Source organism: Lepidochelys kempii, chromosome 1, assembly GCF_965140265.1.
Source record: "Lepidochelys kempii isolate rLepKem1 chromosome 1, rLepKem1.hap2, whole genome shotgun sequence".
NCBI classification, from domain to species: domain Eukaryota; kingdom Metazoa; phylum Chordata; order Testudines; family Cheloniidae; genus Lepidochelys; species Lepidochelys kempii.
Genome location: NC_133256.1, coordinates 137,780,780 through 137,798,704, shown reverse-complemented (window position 1 = coordinate 137,798,704; position 17,925 = coordinate 137,780,780). Strand labels below are relative to the sequence as shown.

The 17,925-nt window shown below is 40.1% G+C and overlaps 1 protein-coding gene across 9 annotated transcripts in view; it reads right to left on the bottom strand.

Annotated features, from left to right (window-relative positions):
• Positions 1-339: 339 nt before the first annotated feature.
• Positions 340-17,925, bottom strand: part of BEND2 (BEN domain containing 2) — a 36,771-nt gene continuing 19,185 nt past the window's right edge. For 4 of the 9 annotated variants that reach the window (XM_073356267.1, XM_073356296.1, XM_073356314.1 and 1 more), the window contains 7 exons: positions 16,621-16,725; positions 12,506-13,031; positions 10,706-10,906; positions 9,638-9,759; positions 7,708-7,924; positions 5,187-5,390; positions 2,496-4,715 (listed from right to left, as the gene is read on the bottom strand). In XM_073356267.1, coding sequence (XP_073212368.1) covers positions 4,480-4,715; positions 5,187-5,390; positions 7,708-7,924; positions 9,638-9,759; positions 10,706-10,906; positions 12,506-13,031; positions 16,621-16,725 — 1,611 coding nt within the window. In that variant the 3' untranslated portion in view covers positions 2,496-4,479. Of the gene's footprint in view, positions 359-2,494; positions 4,716-5,186; positions 5,391-7,707; positions 7,925-9,637; positions 9,760-10,705; positions 10,907-12,505; positions 13,032-16,620; positions 16,726-17,925 lie in introns of those variants that run through there. The other 5 variants (XM_073356324.1, XM_073356334.1, XR_012160297.1 and 2 more) reach the window with 4 other exon arrangements.

The following is a 17,925-nucleotide window of genomic DNA, read 5'->3' as shown; positions in this document are numbered from 1 at the left end:
TGACCAAAATGATTTTAAAGTGACGTTATAAGCAAGTTTCAAATAAAATTAATGCTTAAGCTTCTAATCAAACTCACAACAAAAAGAGCATTTAAAGTCAGCAGTTTCAGTGATTACACCAGGGAAGTACAAAGTGACTGTTACATCAAAGAACTCTCATCAACACAAGCCAGCAATAAAAATGTGCAAAATATTGTATCCATACTATATCCCATTCTGAACTCCTCCTCTGACCAAACTAACCAAACAAATGCTAAGGGAGAACATGCACTAGCCCCAAAATAAAGAAAATCCAAACCTATATGAGACACAAGCAACTTACTCACCTTTGAAGACTCAGTGACCTTAACAGTTGCCACTGCAAAGTACAATTGGAACAGCTTTTGAAGGTTATCTACACAATTGGTAAAAACAGATGTACACCAAAGTGAATAGTACTGCATGGGAAATTATCTTTGCCCAATCAAAATTGTGTGGTTTTAAATTTCAAAGTTAAATTCACCACTGAAGGCTCATCTTGCTTTAGAAATAGAACATGACATATTACTGCATTCTTGCTAGATCCACTCAGAATGTAGACTCTACCCCCCTTTTTGATAATCAGTCCAGTTCTTAACAGAGATGTAACTGCAATGATGCTTTTTTATTACAAAGATCACAAAATCCACCATCACAATTAGCACCCTGGTTGGTGGTCCCAGAAGTGCCAAGGACAGAATGGGTATAGAGAATTAATGCAATCCAAGCCCAGATTCCTCCAGCATTAAACCTAGTGCCTTGATTTTGCTATATTCCCTTATCTTCTATATATGGACACCATCGTTTACTGCATCTGTAAGAAAATAACCTATGATCCCTTGTTTCATTTGCATTTAATTAATTCAGTAACTAAAAAGTTGTTAGCATATAACATTGGTTTTCTAGAATCTGTATGTATTGACATAAATTGTATCGTTATATTCATTTCAGGAACTTATTTTAGATTTTTCTTTTGACACATTGATATTATTGTTCTAAGGAACGAGTTATGCCTACTACAGCCGAGTCTGCCCACAAGCTGGATATTTTCAACACATGCCTTGAAACTTGCATAACTGAATGCGACCAACTGCCATGGAATTCCAGCCCCCAACTGCTCTCCAAAACACATGTACATCCCTGCAATGGAGGACAGGAAGAGTCATAATTAGATCATTTGACGGGGGCCCCATCAGCACACAGATCTCGTCCTCCTTCCATAGCACAATCCTCCCCAATCTCCCTCCGAGAGACCTTAGTGGGGTTGCTGTGCATGGGGAGGTGGATGTGTTATGCTCATTGGTTTTCCTCTTCCTCCCTCTCTTGCACCCACCCACGCATCGTTGGCAACGTGGTGGGAGATCCTAGAGGCTGTGGTGAGGAGGAATGTGTCTGGCAACTGACCTACAGCGAAGCTGTTCTGCCTGGGAGCTGGAGGAAGGCACCCAACATTCTTCTCTGGAGACAGACCGCCTCCATGCGAATGGCTGTGACCTCCCACAGAACCCCCAAGATCTAAGAATGCTGAGGAAGACCCCTCCCCCCACTCCTTCTGTGAATCCCACAGGAACAATATCTTGGAAACGGAGGCAATACTTGTGGAGATGTTCTTGCTCCTGCCCCAGGTTTGTGAGAGTGGTGATCTGGAAATTAATGCTGAAGGGCTGTTCTGCCGGCCCTACACAAAATTTCCTTTAAGGTCCATAGTTTGAGCTGGGACTAAAGGATCAGGCCCCATATTTGTTGGGATACTTACTTTTGTATTATTGTATTTTGTAGAATCAATCTTAAGCTGTAAATTCATTCTAGACTGTTTCAGATAAAGAGTTCTTTTCATTCTCATTGTACCATACGGGCAAAACCCAGGTTTCATGGCTAAACTTGGATGTTCTTCAAACTTACGTTTTCTTTTTTCATGGATATGAAAACTGGACTGCATTAAAATGTGAAAAAACTATACTCGCCATGATTCACACATCTGCAATGGATGCATCAACAAGAGTTTTAGTTTTCTAAACGTTACAGTTACTAAGCAGACATGCAGTGGCCTCTGGACTTAAATTGTGTCAGTTGCCCATTAAGTCTGATGTATAAAGATGTTGAAACTAGATTCAAGGTGCTCGTTTCAGAACTAGATTCTGGAATCATGTCAGAATAAGATCTTGTCTACACAAGAAAGTCACACCAGTTTAAATTAATTCCTGAATTGATTTAGTTAGACTGGTGCAAGCGCCTTTGCAGACATGCTTATTTCAGTTTATGATGGTTTTTTTAGGTTAACAGATTCCTAATCGACCTAAGCTAACCCCAAACAAGTACAAGAGTTTGCTCTGGCTTAACTAAATCAGTTTAAAGTTACCCCTCTAGTCAACCCATTGCAACTTCCTCATGTAGACGACATGTTATCTGGTTACTTATGATTTTGATAGCCAAAATAATCAGTTTTTTATAACAACATGTGCAGAAGCAGCCAGCTAATCTGAGGCAAAAACTCTTCCCAAAGCCCATGTCTCTGACAGGAGACGAAAAAACCCCTTTCTAGGTAAAACTACCCTTCAACCATGGTCCCCAAACAAGAAATACCAGTATTGAATACAAATTCAGTCAGTAAAGGAGCAAATATATTCTAGTTTTATTTGTAAAATATTCTTTCCTACGGGCAAAATACATTTTACAAAAGTTAGCAAAAATTGGTACAATTATGAGGAAACTATTACTATTTTTTGTTCAGTTATTTGGGTCTCTTCAGAATGGAAGATAGAAGTACACATCACATTGACAGAATTCAGTGCTAGTTAGCTAAGTCCATAAATATGCCATCCTGACATTTACATCTGAGGATGACAGTGGAAAAATTCTCTACAAATACTGAAGAAAAAAAATTTAAGCATTTTTGGTATTTTTCTGAGTTTTGTAACTGGAAATACCTACAGACTAGATTCTAAAACTGTTGGTATTTTGCAAGGAGGATCCTAAAGAAGAATAATGATAGTATGTCGGTCATAAACAAGAACAACTCTATTTCAAATGTTAATTTGAGGACTAAACAACAACAGCATAAAATCTATCGTGAAAATAAATCCATTCAAATGATTCATTTAAGCCTAAATGTATATACAGTCATGTAAAAAGTGGAAGGAAAGTTATTTTCTATTCATATAGAGTATTTAGTATGACTATTAGAGTCAAGTAATTTCCAAAATAAGATGCTTTATTAACATATGTATAAAATCTTATGGTGGAGGGAGGAAAAAGGGAACATATGTAACTATTTTTGAGGGACAAAGCTCCAGCAATCCTGACTATCTTGGAGACAGACAATGTCTGAAAAGAGAGTCTGCATTTTCACCTTTCAGGGTTTGACTTTGTAGGGTTAGGATGTCAAATGCTTCTAACTACTAACAATCCACAAAAAACAGAGCAAATATGCTTGATAGTTCACACAAACTGCCCAGAAACCTAAAAGCTGTGACTATTATAGGTGAGTCTGGATAGGTATAACAATTGTCATCTTAATCATGACTCAGGATATACAGAGCTAAAGCATGAGTCTCTTTAGCTTGAGCTAAAGGACCAATGGCTTGATGCTATGCACAATGAAGACAATGGAAAGCCTTCCATTGACTTCATTGGTCCATCAGGACCCAAGTTCTCTAGCTGGAAGCTCAAACATACTCCTATCCTCGGTGGATTAGACACAGAGGGGGACATGTAACAAACACGGAACAGTGGGTTACGTTGGTATGGTATGGTATGGTATATGTTGATTATCCCTTCAGAAGGATATATTTTGTATTTTACATTGCGTAAAAGAGAACCAGAATATATATACAAAAATATTCTTTCTTAATATTCATTCCAGACAAGAGCCAACCATCGGGAAGAGGAAAAATATTACTTACCAGCAATTGTATTTGTTGTAGTTGCCCTCATCTTCCCTTATCCTACAACAAAATCTCTGCTGTAGGATGGGAGAAAAAAACGAAATGTCTGACAACTCAAAGTGGTGCAATACCAATCACACTCTCCTTTCTATGTTATAAGTTTTTTCAATTATATTATCCAGCTGTTAGAACAACTTCCCCTCCCCAAACATAACAAGCTTGACCCAGCTAGGCTTTTGAATCCTTATTGTTTTGTTCAGAGGGAAAATCATTTTCTCTTTCCTGTTCTGTGCAGTGGACTTCCTCAAGGCAAAATGCTCTCTTCTGGGGCCAGTACTTTACTGAAAGTAGGTGCTTGTCAGACAAGTGCCCATCATGCAACCTACCATGAATGGAGTAAGGCATCAGTGCCAGTGGCTCAAGAAGGGAGGGACCCCAGGTCTTCCACCATTTTGGCCTTGTGGAGTATATTATATAGTGCTGGGGACAACCCAAAAAGATTGGCTTCTGTATAGTATTTTGAACAACCTACAGCATGACTGCAGCTAGATGTCAGATGGTTGTAAGACATAGCTTTTTAGTCTGTAAGGTTGATAGTGTCACTTTCATATGGCTTTACTGAAGTAGGGCTTTGCGGAGGACTCTTTTCACTTGATGGTAGTGTAGCCAAGACCTTCTTTCGGACTCCAATTGCAGCCTTCTTATGGTCATGTCTAAGACTGCGGATTGTACTGTTTATGGCAGCCACACATGCTTTCCAATCATATCCAGTTTCCTTTAGATCAAAGGATGGGTAGTTCTCTTGAAGAAAGTCTAAAAGATAAAACAACCAGACAAGTAGGGCATCATCATCAATTATGTATGCAAGCTCTGTTTTGCTTGAATGTTTTATTTGGACACAACTGGGCCAAAACAAGTATTGAGAAGTGCATTCTCCCAGTACGGAATATAGTCAAGCACACCATTAAGTTACAAGGGTCAAAGCTAGAGTGATGATGAAGTCTATTTTTAAAAAGTTATTGGAAAAGCTGAAATACAGAAAAGTGACTAGATGGCCTAGGGAGATATGTGGACAGGGTTTGTTTGTTTTGTTTTTTAATCTTGCATAGATCAGGAGTTGAGGTAAAAATATATCCCCCCTCCATTCCTCCCACTAGTTGTGCCTCTAATCTCATGGCAGTTTCACATAATGTTTTGGAAGCTGCATGATTGATTATGGATACAAGGTTAGTAATTTTTATTTATTTCCAGCCCATCTTTTGAAGAGAGTTTAGCTGTGCATACCTCTGAGAGCATTGATTCTGTTGCAGTCCAGTGGACACATGCCACGTTCCAGATTACCATACACATTGCTCTTCACCAATATATCTTCTGTGAAGAGATGGCGAATCAGATAGCGAGCTGACAACTCTGGCCGAGACTTCCCCTTGGCTACATAAATAACTGAGAAGGGCAACTGAACGTTGCGCCATGGACTCCCAAGATGTTCTAGAGAGGGAGTTGGAGAGATAAATATTTTATTTTCATTGAGAAATGTTGTTTTCCATGCTTTCAAGGGACCACATTATACTAGAAAGGTAGAAGACAATTTTTTCCCCCTATACTACTTGTTTGGAAAGGCCAGAAGAAATAACTTAACATATATATACATACCATCTTTCATCCTGAAAGATCTCAAACCACTTGACAAACTATACAAGATATGTGCACACTCATGAAATGAATCACTGTAGTTAGAACTAAAATTCAGCAGCTCTGGGATGGAATAATGATAGCTAGCTAGGCAGACAACCAGTGTGCAACATACTGAATGTGGAGGAGAGGAAGAAAAAAATTTAGCCAAGGACATGAAGCAAGCCCTGGTCTTACAAAAAGCATCATGGGATCCTCAGAGATCAAGGTCCTGTCTGTGTGACCCTTACAGTTGCTCCTTGAAGAGCTTTGCATGCAGTAATGCAGAAAACTCTCCATGTATCTAAATGATTGCAATAATGCAGGTGGAACCTTGGATTCGGGAACACTAGGTATTTTAAACACAATGGCTTATTTTGCAAGGCACCCCAAGCAGCCCAAAAAATTATTTCAAATATATATTTGCTCTGCTGTATTGTAGCATAACAGAGCCTTTGTTATGCTTTCAGAAATGCTAGTTATGCAACTTGACTTGCTTCAGGACTGCTTCCTGTACTGTGTTATTTCATCTATAAAAATAAATAAATAGTCCTTCCAAGAAATAAAAGCAGTGCTGCTTTCTGATAGTATTCAAACTTTGTGGGTGGAGAATGAAAATAGTATGAACATTCTTCTATATTACTCTGAAACTACTTCATCCAATGAAGAAGCGAGCCACACACTGAATAAAAGGTACATTATATTGTGACAAAGTTCCTCCTCTGCCTCTGCGGGTCCTGCGCTTATTGGCGGATTTGCTTGCCTCAGAGGTTCACAGCAGCCCTCAGTTTGGCCACTCTTGCTAGTGGCTCAAACCTGCCATCCACTCAGCTAACCTCATCACTGGCCAGCATGGGGGAAATGGAGAACAATCCCTGCAGTTGGGGACAGGGCAGATCCCTTTCCAATTTAGATCTTCCCTTCTGGTGTTTCTCACAGACCATGTCAACTCCTCCTGTGTCTGATCAGGAGTTGGAGGGATGAAGGGGGAACCCGGGCCCACCCTCTACACCGGGTTCCAGCTACAACTCTCTGGGCTACTTCCCCATTGCCTTCCCCCCAGCACCTTCTTTATCCACACTGCAGGATCTTCCTCCTAAAGCCTGATCACACTTGAACCCCTACTAACTGATGGAAGGTCCTTTTTAAACCAGGTGTCCTGATTAGCCTGCCTGCCATAATTGAATCTAGAAAGTTCTTAATTGGCTCTGGGTGACTTGATTAGCTTGCCTGTCTTAACTGGTTGCTGGTCCTGATTGCTCTAGGGCAGCCCCTGCTCTGGTCACTCAGGGAAAAGAAAACTGTTCATCCAGTGGCCAATATATTTGCCTTCTACCAGACTCCTGTATCACACTGGTCTGGGTCTGTCACAATATGTAGCAAAAGAAGAGTCAATTACGAGGCCTGTTGAGTAAGAGGGTCCTGCCACCTCTTTTGTGGGCTGCTCAAGCCCTATACAAGTCCCACCCAACCAGTTGTCTCCCAGGGAGCTGGCCACAGAGAATTTCCCCCAGAGATCTCTATAGCCCTTTTACTGTTGCATTTATAAACTATGCACTTTTACTAATGGAAGAAAATAAAACAAGTTTTAAGGCTGCTTTTGGGATTATTTGGAAATTGTCAAAGTTTAGCACAGTGAAAGATCTGCCTGTCAGATTAGGATATAGAAAATTTCTCTGCCTCTTTAATATGCCAAGCTGCCTTGAAACATCTATTATTTCTCATGTAAAGTGGGAAAATAGGGTAATAATGCATGAACTCTTGAAATGCTAGATGGACTAGTTCACAGATGAGATCGCCAATCTAATTATTCAGAAAAAAAGTGCAAATGTGTTTGTGATAAGGACATGGGTGGAGGAGAACACAGGTGGTCTGTTGCCAGAGTGTGTTTGCCATGAGGGGACATACTACCTATACTGAGGGATTGTCTTGGGAAAAATGGAAAGCAGTCCTGTAGGTCAGTAAACCCATTTACCATTGTGTGGGATTCAAGGCACTGTATATCACAAATGATTTCACTTACCTGTACTTAAACTAGCGCAGTAGTTTTGGAATCTTAACATCTACTACTTCTCAATCAATTGTATAAAATGCAATTTGTGTTAACCCAGAAGATGAAAGTCTCCTAACTTACCCATTGGTTCCAAAGACTGTAGTTTATTGGATGAAGGTGCATGGAACATCTCAGGGACTTTATCCCATGTGGTATTCTGAAGTCTGTTTGTTGTTGAGCTGGTCATTTTCTGAGAGGATTGAGAATTGACTTCACTATCTTCCCCATTATAGTTTAAATCCACACAAATGGATGTGTCTGGAGTGTCAGCAGGTTTCTCCTTCCCTTCAGTAGTCTCCTGAAACACACAAATGGAGTTAACACATGCTTTGGGAGAAGTCTACCAGTTTTCCAGTTAAGTGTGTCAATTGATTTCTACATTATTAGGAATTAGATTCCCCAAATTTGAGAAATTGTTAACCATACGTTTCAACCACAAGAGCCACATGTCAGCCACTTGTTGAGGTCCTTGTGTAATGAGGCACTTTGGAAGCTGAGTTGCATGGATTTTCCAGGTGTTCTTGGGGTGAAATACCAGTGTGATGCAAAGGGGCTGGAAATAGATGACCAGATATGTGAAGGCCTATAAGAATATACAGTGGAGGTACAGTCTTGGGGAAGCATAATCTAGATACGCTGAAGACCCAAGGATTGCAAGGTAGAGAGGAAAAATAAATAAAGTGAGAAATGCTGGAGGTCATGCCAGAGATACTTTGGGTGGAACTGTGACTATTATCTGTGAACAGTAGGAAGACAGATGACATCCCTGGTTTGAACTAAAGAGGCCAGAAGAACTATAGTGTAGGTAGAGTAGTTCTGATCCTTTTATTGCACCCAACACAAATCTCAGAGATATTACTTGCCAGGGAAACCTTTATAGCTAGTTAACAACTGCAGCATTGAATTCTGCACATCAAAATAACAGTTTAACTTGTAAGACACCTTTCCAACACTGTTTTGAGCCCCTAGCTATTGCAAAACAGTACAGGATATGAGAGTGAAATAATTGTCAAGGCTTCTGGGAAAGGATCCTGCTGTACACTTTTTTAGAGTAACAGAAGACATTGCTGAAGTCAGTGCAGATTGTTTTGGAAGGACACTGATTAAAGGGGTTTGATAGATGGGGATAAGAAGTGAGCTTTCATTCAATTTGCAATAATGTTAATAGACTATAAATAAATTAATTGGTAAATAAATTCCAGTGACATGAAGACAGTTTACTGTCCATCAATAGGTTAAGATAAATTTGTGTGTCCCTAATAGTAGTGGTAAGATAAACAAAAGGGTAAAACATTTTCCATTAGTTTAACCAAACAAGGGCACTTGCAAATGGTTTTATTTAAATAGTTTAACACTGAAAAATGTAAGAAATAAAATACTTATTCGTAACAGTTCTTATACAGTAATTTTTGCTAAAGGTTTTTTTTTGTTTTTGTTTTTATCTTTATTTAAGTAAATATTCCTGCATGACCATTAAAAGTGTATTTGAGTTGATCCTTAATGAAGAGCTCTTAAAAATAAATTCTAACAAGGGATAATCTGCATTATTGATAGAAGTCGGGGGAGTGGCATAGCTAGTTATACAGGACCCCTATTCTGCAAAGATTTATGCATGTTCTTAAAGGGTTAGATGACTGGGAATAATTCAGATCACACAGGTCTTCTAATAACTAGCTACGTAAACTTTGGTAAGATTGGTAACTATTCTACAAAATTACTACAAGTTGCAACAAATTTTACTATCTATAGGCAAATATTACAAAATCCTAAAATGAAAATACAGTATGTGTGTGTGTCTTTTGTTAATACTGTAAAATATAAAAATGCTGACACTGTTCCACACATACCATTGTGACTGGAGTCAGTGGAGCTGTGCTGAACCACGACAAAATAAGTCCCGAAGAGTCTTAAATTATGGGGCTCAAGTGGTGAGGTACTTACTTATACATCTAATTCTACAAGAAACCATTTACTCTCTCATTAATAACTATTAAACCTGGAGATGACTTACTGGGTTTATTTTGGTTTCACAGCGTAAGCAGCGGATCATGGCATTGACGTTTGTGATGCAGGTTTTCCAGTCTCTTCCATATTCACTCAGGTCATAATTTGGGAAATGAGCTGCAAGAAATTCTGCACACAAAATGTAGGAAGTCTTTTAAACTATGTGATAATAAAGAAGCACTAAAAAGATCTTTAGTCAAATAAGAGAACACAATGAGATAAATTTCAAGTGCTTACCAAGGTTGTGAATGAGTTTTAGATTTTAGCTTATATTAAGGAAATGTATGGTAGACTGGTACTTTTTCAAGACAGGCACAGTAAAACTTCTGCATCTCATTACAAAAATGAGATGCATCAGAAAAGTTTCCCTGTACCTGATACTGAATAATGAAAATGCTCCTTATTTCTTAGTAGATACACGGAAATTGTCAAACAAACTACCTATCAATAGAGACGACAGGACAAGCAAACGGGCTAACATATATCATTCATATGAACTATGGTTTGCTTTCTGCCAAGACAGAATAAATGAATGCCTGATTTGTGAGTCTTACAAAAACGAGTAGCTAGTGCGTACGTAGGTGGGCGCATGTGGGTTTGGGGCTGGGAAGGGCATTTCTCAAAATGTTGCCACCCTTACCACTTTTCAAAAAAAAGGAAGAAATGGAGGGTTAGGAGAAAAATGCTGACACGTCCATTAACTTGTGTCCTATGTGTGTTATGGCCTCATAATACAAAATGAATATGATCAGCTCTGATTGATTAATGAGAAAAATATGAAATTAGAGTCATCAGAGAAACTACCATACATATTGAAAGAGTTTACACTGAGCATTTGAGGGTAAATGTTAAGGTAGATAATAGTTGAGGGTAAATGAGGGTAGATAAAAGTTCCCCACAGAACCCAAAGGTGCACAGTCGAGCAATATTCACTACCAGGTAATGTAATAGTTGCTGGATAACAAGTCACAAAAAGGCAGATTGAAGAACACAATGCAAGGTTCATAATTTAAGAATTCAAGAAAACTGCTAAAGGAAGAAAAGTGAACTCTGTATGTTTTGTAAGTTAGCATACCTCTAACTGCAGCAACCTTATTAGGATCCAAAGTTCTGCGCCCCCGTGCACTGACACCCATAATGCTACACAGCAATGTTTCCTTGGGGAACAAGACACGGACTAGGTAACGTGCTGCATACTTCGGTTTGGTCTTTTGTCGGGCTTTCATCAAATAGTTTCCAAGAACCTTTACATTTCTCTTTGGGTCACCAACATATTCTTTGTAAAGCAAAAACATTTTTTAAAAGATTAGCACAAATCTGTTAAAAGAAGGAGCTCTTCCCCAAACCAATTTCTCTCTTTACCTTTATCACATAGTAAATTCATATTTCCTAACCTTTCATTACCAAAACTAGATCTACTATATATTCTCTATCTTTGCACTTACAGGAGATGCAGAAATAGCTTCAGTCAGTATCTTCAGACGGAATTAGCATTCTTAGCTCACTCATATCAAGCACCCAAAATTGATTAAATAATAGTAATAGCATTTTTTAAAAGCATTTAAATGCGTACGAGACAAAATTTTCAGAATGACCTACTACGTGCAGATACTTGATTTTCAAGGAAACATCTCACAAAGGTATCGGGTGTGAGTGTCCATTTTATTAGGTGTGCACAAGCAGAAGTTGAGGCACCTTTGAACACTTTACCCATTATTTATATTACTCTTCACTCACAGATTCACTTATTTTTTAAACTCCAAAAAAATGTCCCCTTCCGCATGACTCAGCGTATATATGTACATCATGAAGGGACTTAACATCTGCCTGTGTCATGTGTGCTTACCTAGAACATAAGAACAGCCCTACTGGGTCAGACCAAGGGTCCATCTAACCCCGTATCCTGTCTTCCGACAGTGGCCAGTGCCAGGTGCCCCAGAGGGAATGAACAGAACAGGTAATCATCAAGTGATCCATCCCCTGTCACTCATTCCCAGACTCTTATGGTGAAATGGTTCATGGAGCTCTTTTTGGTGAACCACAGAATTAAACATTTTAGAAAAATAAGTACTGGAGCATTTGGGGGGTCGGGGAAAGGGGGTCGGGTCTCTCTTACAAAAGAGTCCACAGAATGAAAATATTAGAGAACCTCTGCCTTATCCCATTCAAGAATTAGCATTCCTTACACACAAAACAATTAAGCTGCTTTCTCAAATGCAGAACCTACTGTAAGTTATGTTCCACACCTTGCTTTATAGACGACATATTCTTTATAGAATTATCGTCAGTATTCATTATATATGAGAATATTTAGTTTTCACATGAAAGCATTACCAAGGAAATCCTTAGATTTAGAGAAACTCTAATATGCTGCACTTCCATTGTAATGGCTGCTGAGATTTTACTGATGCATATTGGCTTGCAGGGAGTCCTAGCTGTTCTGTACCATTGGCAGCATGAAAAAAAAACTTTTATCAGTAGGACAATGAAAGAAGAAGAGGGCTCATTCTTAATGCAATCCTGAAGCATAATATCTGCTGTAAACTAAGATTTGTTAAAGTGCCCAAGTTATTCTGCACATCAGAATAATCAGTAACATGTAAGAATCAATTGAGTATTTGTGTTAGTACAGTGTACATACTAACTTTTTGAATATTTGACTTCAAGTGTTAAAGTGACTTCCTGTATATCATGCGCACCCAATAGCTTTATTCAGAAAGCTTTAAATATTAATCCACTTTTAAAATGCAAAAGGAGAAAGTCAGCTCTGCTCATTTATTTTTGTTAAAGAAAAAAATTGAGCGCCTTATACATGCATTTTATTCACTGTAATTTTCCACTCTACTATACTGAGCATATGTGACTTGTAACTCACCAAAACTAGGATTGATAGAGACAGAAGAAGATGGCAGTTCTTTACTAATATTCGCACTTCCCGGTGAGGCCCGGTAATTCATCATCATGGTGTTTCTCCCCAAACTGGTTTCAGATGGAGTTGGCATCACCGACGACACCATTGGGGAACCCACTGCTGAAGGTGCAACATTGGTGGTGCTTTCCATGACTGTGGTTACGAGATTTGGTTGTGGAGGAAGGTCAGGGATCCTGTTAGCCACTGTGTATGGTGGATGCAGTGAGTGAGTGGAGACTATAGTGGGTAGGGGTGGGCTTTGCCTAAGCACAGGTTGTTGCGATTCAAGTTGAAGAGTTTGTTGAACCGGTTTTATTGCAGAGTTGGCCTGGAGATGGCTCTTTTGTAGCCTAACCCTCATTGATGGGCTATGCCCTGCTTGTCCCGGGGAAGAGATATGAAGACTTGACTCTCTTTCCATTGGTTTCTGTACTCTAATTTTTCCATGGGATAAATGATTGGAACTTCTGTATGTAAATCCAATGGGCCTCTGCAAATGTGATACGAAAACAATAATTAAGGTAAAAATTGCACAAATCTGTTTTGTTTTTTTCCTTCATGAACGAGAGATTAGATCTCATCCTAAGCATTTAGCATTAACTATAGTCTTTTCATAAAGATAGCTCTGACCTCTTGACCATGAATCTAACTACTGCATGTTTTTCGGTCTCTACCTTCACTCGTTTCCACAGTCCAGACACCAACATAGCATTATTCTCTTGTGTTTGCATCCTGATTCTAAAGTTCTTCCCAATCACCTGCTAGCATAACAATCCTTCAAGAGCTAAATAAATAGCTGAGGAACAGACTGTACATATATTAGTAGTTGATAATGGGCATAGTTTTGTACAATATTTGCTGAAAAATTCATCAGTTGGTGTCACCGACCTGCTGAGCTATAAGTTGATGCTCCTGCTGCTGCATTAAAGGCAAAACATTTGGTTTTGCACTTTTTATTTTGGTTGGTTTCTTTACAATAAAGTAGGCCAGAACAGTTTTGTTTTGTCTCAGCTGGACACCCTTTTATCTGTTTGATGCATTAGAAGTGCAGGTCCTATTTCGGCTGGAAGATGTCATGATGACTGGAAATGATTTGTGAAGTGATGACATTAAGGCAGTAGTGGGCAACCTGCGGTCCATCAGGGTAATCTGCTGGCGGGCTGTGAGACAGTTTGTTTACATTGGACTGTCCACAGGCACGGCTGCCTGCAGCTTCCAGTGGCCGCGGTTCACCATTCCTGGCCAATGGGAGCTGTGGGAAGTAGCACGGGCCACAGGGACGTGCTGGCCACCTCTTTCCACAGCTCCTATTGGCTGGGACCGGCGAACTGTGGCCACTGGGAGCTGTGGGCGGCCATGCCAATGTAAACAAACTGTCTCACCGCCCGCCCCTGATGGGCTGCAGTTTGCCCACCACTGCATTAAGGGAATAAAACTGGAGCAATTGAAAGAAATAATAGGTGTTACTAAAAATGCTTTAGTTTCAATAATTAACATTTTGGAGAAAGAATGCCTTTGTGAAACTATTAAACAACAACAGTTATGGAATAAGCGCTAAAAATATACATTCTCTAAGACACCCAACAACTCTTCCAGCAAAAACAGGGGAGGTCAGAAATGACAACAATGATTTGTGGCCTGGACAACATGTTTTACTATCAGAGACTAAAGGAGCTCAATCTAATTTGTTTATTAAGGAGAAGTTTAAGAGACAACTTGATCATGGCCTAAAATTACCTACCCATGGAGAAGCTATCTGAAACTAGAGGATTCTTTAGTTTAAAAGTTGAAGTCAGTAAAGTTCAAACTGAAAATAAACGTAATTTTTAACCGAAAAAATAATTAACTATTGGAACAGATGATACAGGGATGTGATATGTGTTCCATCACTTGAAGTCTTTAAATCAAGACTAAAGCCCAGATCCACAAAGGGACTTAAGCACCTAAGCCTCAGATTTAGATGCCTAAGTCCCAGTTTTAGGCAGCACTGCAATCCACAAAACTCCCCTTCACTGCCACCTAACCCTGTGGGTGCCTACACTCACCTCAGCACCTAAATTTCCAGATAAAAGTTTCCCAGGGGCCTATGTTTCTGGGTGTGCACACTGCTGCCTCACACTACGTGTCCAGATGTCTATTTCTTATCTAATCCCAGTGTGACGCATGAAGCAGAGGAGGACATCATCTATCTTCCCTGCAGGACCTGGTCTGGTAGGCATGCTCTGAGCACACCTAGTAGATCAGGACTGATTCAATATCCAGGAGGAGGAGGAGGAAGAGAAAGTGGTGGTACCCACTTTATAACTTTTAGCACAGTAATTACAGCACTCAGCCAGGATAGGGGAGACCTAGATTCAATTCTCCCCCTCTCTGCCAGAGGGGGAGTGTAATGGGGTGTACAAGCCCCCCCACACTGGAAAGAACAGGGCTAAAGCGCTACTCTGGGCCCAGCCAGCCTTGCCCCAGGATACTCACAATGTCTGCACAAGCTAGAGGAGGAAGTTAAAAAGAGGAGCAGAGTAGCTCAGCGGCAAGCAGATAATGGAAGTGAGCTGCCTGCGCCCTTGGAAAGAAGCACCACAGGAGCTCTTGCTGCCTGAGGCATGGTGATAGTGGCCTGACCAAGCGTATAAAGAAGGGACCTTTGACTCTCTGAAGGCAGAGACTTTATTTGTGTTTTAGCTATTTACTTTACCCTGTAGGAAAAGAGGGACAGGTAGGAAGTATCCAGGGAGTCAGCCGCATAGCACCCTAAGGTGTAGGACTTAGCTGGCTACCATTGGGCCCTGGATCAGAGCCCAGTAGAGAGAGTAGACCAAGGCTTCCCCTACCAACTCCTAAAGTGGGACGACTATGGAAGTCTGTCCCTTTGCAGAGAACCTAACTGGGGGAAGACAGTGAAGGTACAAAGGTCCAGACCACAAGACTACAGGGGAAGCCCTGAATCCCTCACTGAATTCTGAAGACTTCCCCATTATTGGACCCTTGATACATAACCCAAAAGGAGTGAACTGAAAGTGTGACCTGGCTGGAGAGTTGAGTCACTAAAAGGACAGACTGCTGCAGGGTGGAGCTGTATTAAGAAAGGGGTCTTCCTCTTGGGCCTCCAACTTGCCACACCCCTGCACAGTCACTAGGCAGCACTGGTGGTGAGTGTTCCCCTTCCCAGAGAGAAGGGATTTGAACAGGAGTCTTCCAGCTCTCAGGAGAGTGCTCTAACCACTGAGATATTCTGATTTGGGCTTTTCTCAGTCTCCTCTATTGATGCTGTTCTACTGTGTATAAACAATGCAATAGCTATTGGAGCAGGGAGACTTCACCCTCAGTCTCCCACCTCCCCGGTGGGTGTGCTAAACCACTGGACTTAACTCTCTGGTCCAATGACTCTGTATTTATCCAAAGCGCCACAGCTTCAACAGGACAGATGGAGGGAGCCCCACATTAGAATATCCTATAGCTCAGGAATTAGAACACTCTTCTAAGAGGGCTGGGAGATCCCTGTTCAAATCCTCTCCCTCAGGCAGATGGGGGAATTGAAAGAGGGTCTCCCACATGAGTTCTATAACCACTGGTCTAAAAAGTATAAGATGGGTGGACCACCACCTCCTGCCATCTCCCTCCATTTGTATGGAGTAAGACTGGCCCCTCACTCATTCCTTCAAGAAATGGTTTCATAGATTCCAAGGCCAAAAGGGACCACTCATCCAGTCTGACCTCCTATATAACGGAGACATAGAACTTCCCCAAAATAATTCCAAAGCATAGCTTTTAGAAAAACATCCCATCTTGATTTAAAAATTGTCCAACATGGAAAATCCATCACAACCCTTAGCCACACTCTCAGGCCACCAAAAAATTTGTCCTGAGAACCCCTGACCTAGCCTACTAAATTGACTCTGGCTGCTACTACACCGATAGAGGACTGAGCTCACGAATGCCAAGTAGTATATAATAACCTGCCTCTAATGGATGCTAAATCCACTTCTGACCACAGTGGAAGGTAAGGAGAGAGTTTAACCCTCTAATTTCTACTCATGCTTGAAAAGGGACTCTGAACATTTCAGATCTTTAATACTCACAGGTTTGAGGAGCAATGGCTTCATCCGGGTGTGTTGCATTTCTGAAACCTTTCGATGAAGCAGATCAAATTTCTTATCCAACTTCTGAATGGCATCATACATGGCCTGGCAATAAATGTGAAGTTAATGGAATTTTTCTACTTTTAGAGGAAAAGTAAATAAAAAGCACTACATTTAAATTTGACAAAAGCAAGGAAGTCTCATTAAGGTTGAAGTTCCTTCCTTAAGTCTAAACTTTGCAACAGTTCAGTGGATAATAAATACGCTTCGTAAAGTGAATTATAGGCTGATTTACTTATGCACCACAAGGAAAAATAACCACAGGCTAATTTCAAGCTTGAAAAAGCATGCTTCTTTTGGAAGATCTAATTTCAGGGAAAGACTTACTCTTGCTGTTTTAACATCCTGCTGCACATGACCGGAATTGAACGGTTGTTCTTCCTACTGAGCCCAATATACAGCTGATTTTTATCTAATATAATGGTGCATTTTATTTCACATTGAAGAGATATCAAGCAAACTCAGAAGTAGACAAGTGGCACAAGAAGAATTATTATGTGTTATCTGAAGAGTCATACTACCTTTAAATCATAGGCTTAACACTACTTTATGGGTAGTTAGAGACCTTTAAAAATAGAATTATCTATTTCCAAATACGTGGCTGAGATACTGATAAATAGCTCATGAGGTATTGATTTCTACATCACTGATGGGAAATATACCTTGGAGGAATCTGTATTCCAAAGTAAGATGACAAGTGTAGGTGCTCCAGAGAGCAACAGTTTCAGCTCCAAGCCTCAAAATGATTATAATGCTGAAATCAATTGCATACCCATTGATTACACTCAAGGGAAAAAAAACACAAACAGAATTTGAAAAACACTTGGTTGGTTGAAAGTAGCCAGAACATTTTGGCTGATTTTCAGTCTTTTTTCAAGCTCAGAAATTTGAGTCTCCCACAGATTTAAAAATTGACTTTGCCTTACTTGGAGAATCCGATATGAAAGTTTTAAAGTAACAGTACTGTAAAGACCCTAAAGACCCCAACATGTCATAGATATAAGAGCCATGTAAATCAAACTGGCGTTCAAAGGCCAACAGCTGTCCATACATACAAACTTAGGAAAATCACACACCTGAACAATTTTGTCTACTATTATTACTAGTAACACAGAAGGTTACTGAACTAAATGAGTAGAGAGGAAACAAGTTGTGTTTTCAGAGTATATGATCAGTAGCACTGTTTCCAAAGCACAGTCAGTTTCTGCTGCTTTTTGTGTAGTTCTATCACACAACAATTCGGGA